General features: G+C 34.2%; 1 protein-coding gene across 1 annotated transcript in view; it reads right to left on the bottom strand.

Moving 5' to 3' along the window:
- Positions 1-10552, bottom strand: part of RYR2 (ryanodine receptor 2) — an 805653-nt gene that overhangs the window by 67623 nt on the left and 727478 nt on the right. The window contains exons 86-88 of the mRNA XM_045294222.1: positions 5525-5605; positions 4464-4552; positions 1461-1589 (exon numbers count right to left, since the gene is read on the bottom strand). Of these exons, the coding sequence (XP_045150157.1) occupies positions 1461-1589; positions 4464-4552; positions 5525-5605 (299 nt within the window). The remainder of the gene's footprint in view (positions 1-1460; positions 1590-4463; positions 4553-5524; positions 5606-10552) is intronic.

The following is a 10552-nucleotide window of genomic DNA, read 5'->3' as shown; positions in this document are numbered from 1 at the left end:
TACTTCTCTCTGAAGCTTGGGACCATTAGCTTGGTTCCTATGGAGACCCAGAGATCACCCCCTAGACCACCCTCTCATTACTGGGTACCCTATAGTGTAACCCCTCCCTGTGACGTATGTCTCTGCCTGTAATTAGTGGGCTGGCATGCCCCCAAAAGTTATATAGGCATGGGTCAGCAATATAGAGCTCTCGGACCCCTCAGACTCTGACCTCCCTGACTCTCTTCCCCCTCTCACTTGTTCCCTTTCCCTCCTTCCCTTCCCCCTCTCTCCACGTGGACCACTAAGCTGGGCTGAGGTGAGCAATGCTATCATGTAATATGTCTGACTGTATTATTGTAATATCTTTCATGCTCTCGATGACTCTAATATAATACTTATATATCTCAACCGTACAATTGTGCATTACTGAACCAGTGAGTTCAAGTACCGGGTGGGGCTGGCACCCCACTCCCCCACGCCATTTTTAAATTTAATACTACAGTCTTTTTACTCAAAAATTTTTTCTTCTCTCCTAATTAAAATTGGAATTGGAATCTATGTCATTAATTTTTATTCCCATAAGTGTGAATCTCCCCCATATAATTCTGTATACTTCTCATGCTCTTTCTCACTCTCCGGAGTCAATTTTGACTAATAGTGACCCTACAAGAAGCACAGACTGCTCTTCGGGTTTCTAAGGATATAAATCTTTATGGGAGCAGAAAGCCTCATCTTTTCCCCTTGAGCTGTCGGTAGTTTTGAACTGGAGGTCTTGCGGTTAATAGTCTAATGAATAACCCACCACAGCACTAGGACTCTCAAAACAGTTAGCAAAAACTTTTTAAAAAAATCACTTTGTGATTCTGTAATATAAAAGTATTCTGATATAAGCACGAAGTTAATAGTTCACTTTTATTTATAGTACGGATATCAGTAAAGCTGATTCTGAGATAAGCTTTTTAAAAAGTATTTCACTAGGCAGTGTGGCAAACTGTGGAGTGAAAATCATGGTTCATGCCTGTAAATAGTGAATGATATCTCCATCTACCAAATTGTAAACTCATTACCCTCTACATTGATTAACATCTTATCCTAATATTTTTAGGAGGAAGCACTGGATAAAATCTATAAAAGAAGGAATTTAAAAAAGCATAATAAAATGATAGCCACCTCTAGTTTTATACGCATTCAGGAATCTCACTGATTTTTAGGAAATGAAAAGTGCCCACTTAGTGCTTGAAAAGGCATTGGAGATTCATTTAGCATACAGAAAACCACTTTACTAACCATTTCCATGTAAGACCACAATTTCATAAGTTTTAATAATAATTGAGTAAAAGAAAAATCTTGTTTCTTGGTAAAGATATAGGCTTTCTATTGTATTTTTATTCAATCAACTATTTTAGGCATAATGTACTTTTCTATGGAGTTAAATGCGTTACTCTTTTTTCAAATATCAGAAATGTATAAACATTTACCTGAATATACTCTGTAAGAGTATTAAATACTTGTTTTGCTACTTGAATTGCTTTCGAGAAATTCCGTTGCCCTTGCTCATCAATAATATCTTTCCCAGAGTAATACCAATAAAAATCACTAATTGATTCCTAGAAAATAGAGATAATGTTAATAAGGCACATTCTAAAGGTGTGTGGTTTGGATTATATAATAGAAAACCATTTTACATAATAGATTCAAAATCAAACAAAAATATCTATGATGTTAATACCATTTGTAAATATATTCTTAGGCATGCAATATGGCAACTACTTTCCTAGATGTAAGTGGCAGCTGGAGACAACAACTTTAACTATAAAATTTGCTTTGTCACCTCAAACGACATTAAACTTTGCAAACAAAAGGATTCATTGGACAAAGTTTTAAATATACATTGGACAAAGATGTTTACTATGCAACAATAAAAAGTAGACCAAACATGAAAGCATATTTTTGAAGCAATGAGCCTCCTTCCTCTCCAACAAAGCCAATTATATTTCATCAGTGAGAACTCCAGCATGTCCATTGCTTTTGTAATTGCCTTGATCACACTGGTTGCTCTGTTTATAAACACTGACACCAACAGTTAAAAAATAATCTATATAAGACCACATTTTTCAAACAGAATATTTTCAACAGTTGCTTGCAATTTTTTGGCCAAATACATAAAACAACTTAGGCCAAGTTGCGAGTTAAATTTGAGTGTGAGACAGGATTTAAGAAAAAAATCATTAATATATTTTCAGCAATACATTATGATGCATTTGCTTTAAAATAGACTGTCTTTCCAACCAAAGTTTATTTTTTTTAAGTATTGAGGCTTACAAGATTAAGGAAAAAATTCAAAATTTGAATTTTCCACTTCATAACACTTTACCTAGATTTTCTTATAAATAAAATAAAGCAAATAAAAGCTACATTTGACTCTCATTATTGAAGACAGGTAAACATTCTTATGTACCTCTGTAAAATATGACTATGATATCAAAGAAATTTTTAAGTACTGAAGTATCATATTACAATTTTAAAATTACTTAAAAACTAGAACAATGGAAAGGAGCTAACCTGGAGCTACTGAATTTAAGACTATATATAGTACGTCATTGGAAAGTCTTTCCCTTTCATTCCTAACAATGTTTCCAATATGAGAGGACATCAAAAAGATCTTCAAAAAATTACATTATCTTTTGTTTCAAAGTCAATTTATTTTAATATATCTTATAGATGGAATATTAATATCACAGTAAGAAGCTAGGAGATTCTTAAATTGTGATAAATAAATGGTAGTATTCAATATTATGTTTTATGGTAACTTACAAATTCTAAAATAGTATTTAAAGAGGTTTTAAGTTTCTAAAGATAAAGACATCTCATGTCATCCAAAACACAGCTGTACTTGAAATAGAGGAATAGCTTCTAGAGTTAGTATTCTCAAACATTTTAATATAAGTTTTTTTGATATGTAACTTTTTTTTTGGTTGAAACAAAAACATCTCACAAAAACAAACAAACAAAAAACCCAAAAAAACACACTGCCATCTAGCAAAGAACTACCCTGTAGGGCAGAGTCAAAGTGCTCCTGTAAGAGTTTGAGTTTGTAAATCTTTACAGGAGCAGAAAACCTCATCTTTATTCAGAGGTGCCAGAGAGCCCAGTGGCACTAGTGATTAACAGACAAATGTATAATCCACTACGCCATCGGGGCTCCATGGGGTTGCTATGCAACTTGAAATCCTGGTAGTTGTAAAATTATACCATAAGTTTGTAAATGGTCCTGGAAAAGTACCAAGAGTTGATAACACTAATACCACAAACTACATGTGCTGTTACCATGTTACATTATACTAGTTTATATATAATATTTCACTTATTTTTTACAATACATCCACTTCTCAAGTATTGACATCCTAAAGGATGGGTGATTATGAGAAAGTAATGGTTGACTACATTAGTTGACAAAATGGTGGATGATGACACCATAACTGTCAAATTTCGTCATTGTGTAACTTCCAAATTTAGATCATTACCAAACTCCCACACCACGGAGAATCATGGCCAAGTCAACTCTACCTATAATTTTAGCAAAACAGCCAGTGTGATTCTCTCCTTGCACCTCGTTGTTAATACCTAAAATTGTCAGACAGCACATTTTTTTCTTTCTATTATCATAAATGCAAAATCTCAGATTTTGAGTCAATAAGTGGAGTAGGTGTAATCACTTTGAAGAGTAGTAATACTATTTGCATTTTACAAATGAGACTAAGGCATAGATAGTTTCTCCAAAATTACAAAGGAAAATATTAGTCAGTTCCTCAAGAACTGACCTAATTCAGCCTTCTCATTTAAAAAAAAATCATTGTATTGGGGCGCTCACAGCTCTTGTCACAATCCATACATATATCCATTTTGTCAAACACATCTGTATATATGATGTCATCATCTTTTTCAACATTTTTTCTACTTGAGCCCCTGTTATCAGCTCCTCTTTCTCCCCTCCACCATCTCTTCCCCATGATCCCAGGATAATTTATAAATTGTTTTTGTTTTGTTTTTTTTAACTTCTTACACCCTCAGGACCAATAAGGGGAGCAGCGATACATTATCTTTCAATTCTTTCACAAACATTTTGAAGCCCTCTTAAAAATTCCCCCAGTTATACCTATCAACTGTAGAAAAAGGAGCAGAGTATATATGTGATTCATAAAAAGATGAATTTCATATACCATTAAGTGAAAAAAACAGAAAAGAAGAAAATTACTACTGTATAGAATAAAAACATGAGCAAAGTTGGGCACCAAGATCAGAGGCCACGACCACAGCAAGAATTTTATTGCAGGACTCTGTGGAAGACTATGATGAGACAAAATATTTTCAAAATTCTGCCCAGTTATAAAGCAAAACACATCAAAACCTGTCAGTTGAACAATTTTGCTATATATTATCAATAAATCTAACTATTTGATACTAAAGGTATGGCAACGCACCTGAACTCTTAATAGGTAGTCCACAGTAGAAATGATTATATTGACCGTTGTATTATTGCCAGTCTGAGTTCTCAGATAATTCTGAAAATCTAGGTAACATGGAAAAGTTATCAAACACAACATTTTAAGGCAAATACAAAGTTATTTTAAGACAAAGTTATTTTAGAGAAACCAAGAGCAGTAAATCATTGTGGCTAAGGGAAGTGTTTGAACTGATAGTTTCAATATTAATTAATCCATATTTTCCATAAAAAGTAAATAATTATCACAAAACATAGCTAAGTGCTTTCAATATATCAACAATCATTTTTTTGTCCAAGATATTGCTAAAACCTATTTCTACATTCTTTCTTCTAGTGCTTTGGACATGTGAATAATTGAAAGGTCTTTAATACTTTATAGAGAGTAATTAAATGATTTATTTAATCATAATTTGTTCCTCAGTACTGTGCTAAATTTCAGGAAAAGGGAATATAAAATTCCTGTCTTCATGTTAAGTAAGTAGGTGCATAAATAACTAATGGAAATAATATTATATTAAATTGCCAAGGATTTCCTGAGTAGTGAAAACAGTTCATTCATTTGGCTACTAAGTGACAGGTTGGATGTTTGAGATATATTAAGTGCCTCAGAAGAAAGGCCTGGTATATTTACTTCTGAATTGTCAACCATTGGAAACACTGTGGAGCTTAGCTCCCCCTAACATAAGTGGGCCACTATGAATGAGAATGGACTTAATGACCAATGTTTCTTTGTTTTCGATATTCTAATGTAAACAGAAATTATATAAAACAACAAAGCTATGAATTTATTTTTATGCCTCTACCTAATATACTCCTGTTTTTGTAGTACCTGTCTTCCCTAACATGAGAGTAATTGACAGATTTGAAGGTGGCAAAGCAATCTATAAAATGTCGTAAATCCACGCATATAGTGCAATGAGCAGGAAACTACTTGCTGACTTGGGAGAGAGACATGCATGTGATCTACAAGCCTCTTCCCATAGCTGGTATCCAAATATTTATTTCTGGTGCCATGACCCAGTCTGAGATCTCACAAACCTGAATTATGACCCTCACAAAGAAGTTGGAGAAAACGGAAGAGGTCACAGGTAAATTCATCATCCTGTAGCACTTTTTCTCCTGCAAAAAGAAGCAAACATTACCAAGAACCTTCCCCAGTTACCTTTCCCTACCCCACCTCCATCATACTCGTATTTAAATCTAGCATTGTTCTGAACCCCAAGCCGTCGCAAATCATAGCCACGTGTCTATCTGAAGCTCATAAGATCATGCGCTCGGCTGATAGATGCACTCCTTTCCAAGAAAAGAACACGGGGACACTGAAACTCAAGATGACTCTCTGTTAAAGTTAGCAGCATGGGTTTGGCAACATTTTACAAATAACCTGAAAGTTTAAGCTTTTTAAAATCAGATGTGTATAGGAAAGAACATTGCATCTCTTTAAAATGCTCGTGTTAAATGTTCTTGGCTCCCAGGCTCTGACCTAAGAATTCCACACAAAAGGCAGCCAGTATATATATGTACAACATGTGTGAGAGTGTCTCAAACTATGGAAGAAAAGATATCTATAAAAACCATACAATAATGGCTAGTAAATGTTTACTGATTCACTTTCATGAACTCTTTAGCCAGTTTATTTGTTGGCCCCAAATAAGTAAAGAAAGACTTGATGAATCAAAAATAAAGATGTGATTGACTTGAGTGTTAGCAGCTAAAACTAGGAACTGATAAGCCGACTTTATTTTAAATGTGAAACCAAGATAAATATATGGGTGATTCTGATTGCATGAGATAAACAAAACCCCTACACTAATCCAGCTCAGTTAGTCAATTCTAACGCATAGCACAAAAATGGAAGCTACAACAAAGGTCATCCCATAGCTTTGGAAGGTGCATCTGAATCACCAAAAAAATGAAAACTTTGGAAGAGCATTCATAGATTTTGCTATGTTCCATTTAAATTTATCTTAATCACAAGTTACTCAGAAAACAAAAACATACAGAAAGAAAAAACAAACAGTACCACACAAATGAACGTTGAGTTTCAACACATAAGACATTAGTGATAAAAATTTTCAACATTAGGATTGTATGCTCCAGAATCTAAAATTGTTTAGAACGCAAAATGATGGCAAAGGTTATATAGGAAGGTAATGAATATGTACTAATATAAAAAAAACTTTTCACATACTGGAAATAATTTGGTTTAAGAAAGGAAAATACACAATGAGCATGTGTTTGTTTTAACTAAAATTATGAATAACTTTAATGACAGAGAACTGATGGACTTACCAGTCCGCAGTCTGTGACTTTCAAAGTGAGAGGCTTCATATAATGGTAGGATTAGGAAGCAAAACCATTTTGAAAACTAATGTAAACATTTTAAAAAGTACATAAAAGCACTGTACTCGTCTCCCTGTCAGCCTGCAAGAGATGATATTTGGTGATCAAACTAAAATCACCAAGTAAGCAAATCAGATGTTGGGGTGAGTTTCAGTGCTAACTGCACATGAATTTGGGTTTTAACACATGGCTGATAAGTCTATTCCTTGGGTGTTATGTTCGTGACTCAACATGGAGGGAGGGAGAGCACTCGGAGTATTAAAACTCTCCACTGGTGATATTTTATATCATTTTATGATGTATCTTAATCAGAAAAGTCTTTGAAATGATATTTAAATAAAAATACTATAAGCTACATAGGTTTATGGGTTTTTTCCCTGTGAGCCAAGATAAAAAAGAGTAAATAGAATAAAAAGTCATGTACATACTTTAAATGTTCACATATTCAATGTAAAATAACCCTGGTGTGGAAGAGTTTAGAAAAGTTAACCTTGAAATACATATCACACCATGTACCTAAAGGTACTCCACAATGAAAACTGATGTATATGATTTTCTAGACTGTTGGCATGCAGACTGTTTTCTTGCCTCTATAAAGAAACACATACAAATAACTGCATATACATGAGGGCACACCACACATTGCAGAATACACCAAATGGAAGGAAGGGACCAGTTAAGCCTCAGCTGGCATCAAGTACTACCTTGTATGGGGTGCAAGTGCTTCACAAACACATCACTCTGATTAAAATGCTGCCATTGCCCATGCTGCGTATCAGAGGTACAATAACAGAGATGGATGATGGCTTTATCTCTGCAGACAGTACAGGATCCACAGTCTATTTTTGATGTATGTATAAGGAATTCCATTATAAGCTGAAAACTAAGATTAATAACAAAGAATAAATAGCATGTGATGTAGTTGAAAAGGCACTACTCACTCAATTCATTGAGTCCATTCCAAATCTTAGAGATCATGTAGGACAGAATAGACTGACCCTTTGGGGTTTGGAGACTGTTTATCTTTACAGGAGTAGAAAACCCCATCAGTTCCCCACAGAGTAGCTAGTGGTTTCATATTATTGACCTTGTGGTGAGCAGCCCAAAGTGAGGTTTTACTGGCATGAGCTGCATGGTGATTACATGTAAATAATGTGAAAGACACTCTTTTGGCTTCATTTTTAATAATAAGGGGATTTATGGTTTCTAAGAAGGTAATCAAGTGAGAGTTATTGTTGCTTCCGGTGAGTTAGTTTATGAACCTTAGTTCCTTTATCTGTGTAATGAGGATAACTGACTGCTGAGAACACATGTAAATTGTGAAAATGCTATTATTTGTAGCTGTGGCAGTAAAACTAAGATGGGAATATCTCCAGGTGACATCGTTGTTCAATATATTAAGAGCATTTATATTTTCTGAAAACTCTTAATTTTATAGATCATAGTGATAGAGGGAAAGAGTTACCACTACTACACTAATAGAAGTTAATCAAAGTATTAGAAATAAAACATTTAAGATTTAATTTGTTTAAAGTCCAGAACATAACAGCCCCCACCCTTGAAATAAAATTTCCTTTAAAACTTAGCAGGAATTTTCTAACTCAGGGGAGAGGTAAGCAAGTGCATTTAGATAACAAGAAATATAGATATCACTTGTTTCCGGTAACTGTACAATTTGTTTGTTTGCTTTTTTTTGGTCTCAAAATTTAAATTTAAAGGTATATAGTTTTTTTATGTTTTATTGAATGTTTGAAACAGTTGGGGGGGGGCAGTAAACTCCACTATTTCCTTCTGTCTAGCACTTGCATAAATAAACTTTGAGTTTCTCGTCTCTACCATTGGATGGAAAAGTGACAGGCAATCCTGGATTCTTGATTCCTGTCACTGATACAATAGACCCAAAGGTTCTGTAGTATAACTTTCACTTGAAATTAGTATTAAGTAGTCCTTTTTGTTTATTCAGGCTACAACTGAAACAGTATCGTAGAGATACACTAGATGTAGCTCATTTTAAAGGCTGCTGTTCCACTCACAACTATCCCTATTAGAAAAATATACAAAAAGGTTTAAATTCCTTTATATTTTAATTTTATTTCTTTATGGACTTTTTGAAGTCCCCTTGTATAAGTGTTGGCCTAAGTTTAAAAAAACATGTATGCATGTAGTAATTGCTTGGAATATCCATGGACATAGCTCAAAGTATTCAGACTATTTTCCAGAAAAAGCTTGGAAAGCAGTTTAACTTTTTTTTTTTTTTGGAAAGCAGTTTAATTAGAAAAAAAATTACTAATAAAATTTAAAAAAATACCTAGTGTGTATAAACGATAATAGAGTTGAGATAAACAAACCTGAAAGACAAAGATCGTACTTCTAGTAAAGTTATAGGACTGAATCAAAGAATTTTCCTTATCTTCTATTAAATGAAATCAAGCACCTGCCTGGCTTGGGAGAAATTCATCTTCAGAAAACTTAGATTGCTATTTTGTACAATGGAAAAACTAAAGAACTAATAACATGATATTAAAAATAGTGAAAAATCAGGTTTTCAATCCTTGAGGGTAGTTTAAATATTACTGCTTAAATGGCTTAAATATGGCTAGTTAAGTTATTTGACAGTTCAACTAACAAAGAATCAAATTTTAAAATGGGTTTATAGCTGCCATTTAGCTAGTGGCTACAATGTGCCAGGCATTGTGTTGAATATAAGAGGGTACCCCCTCACCAAAAAATTGAAAAAAGCTCTTTTGGGCAGAGCTTTCATACACATTTTCACCTGCTAGGCGAGCATGAAACACCCGCTCTGAGTTAGTGCACCCAGTGGCGTCATCTGGGAAGGCTCTATCTGGTTACAATGGATTTTTTCATAAAAGCAGTTTGTTCAAACCTCCTTTATTTGTGATGGCCAATTTAAGAGAACAGCATGTGACTGTGAACTTTTGTTTCCTGCTCATGAAAAATGCTGCAGACACTGTTGTGATGTTGAACACAACTTACAAGAAAAGCACTATGGGAAAAACTCAAGTAAATGAGTGGCTTTCTCATTTCAAAAGTGGTGAAATGTGGAATGATGACAAATCTCATTCTGGATATCAATCAACTTTATGAACAGTTAAAAATGTCAACTGGTAGTGTACTTGGAGTTCATTCTACCAGGTCAGACTGTTAATCAAACTTTCTGTATAGAGGTTCTGAAAAGATTGCATAACTTTGTGATGAAATGGTCTGATATGTGACAGATGGGCACCTAGTTTTGCCACCATGACAATGCACGTACTTGCTCATGTAGCCATGTCAGTGTACCAGTTTTTTGCAAAAAACATGTCTCTTTCCCCACACACTTTACTCACATGACCTCCCTTGTGTGACTTCTTGTTTCCACAAGTGAAGAAGGACATGAAAGGACGGCGATTTGATGACTTAGAAGAGGTGAATTTAAAAATGAGCGAGGTGCTGTCAACCATCCAAACAGATGAGTTTGGAATACGTTTCCAAGAATAGAATCGCAAGTTTAAAAGATGTATTAAGTGAAATGGAGAGTAATTCGAAAGTGTTAAGTTTGTTTTGTAAAAAAAAAATAAATGCATAGCTTTTGGGGGAAAATACTTCTGCTTTTTGGGGTCTTCCCTCATATATCATCTCATCATTTCACTGCAGTTTTACAACAATTCTAAAAAGTAAATTATATCAATCCTATATGTGACTTGTTTACTAAACAACTGAGAA

This window comes from Echinops telfairi, unplaced genomic scaffold, assembly GCF_000313985.2.
Source record: "Echinops telfairi isolate 266 unplaced genomic scaffold, ASM31398v2 ScPeMD7_3509;HRSCAF=4178, whole genome shotgun sequence".
NCBI classification, from domain to species: domain Eukaryota; kingdom Metazoa; phylum Chordata; class Mammalia; order Afrosoricida; family Tenrecidae; genus Echinops; species Echinops telfairi.
Note: the sequence above shows the minus strand (reverse complement) of the source record. Positions and strands in the feature narration are given on the sequence as shown.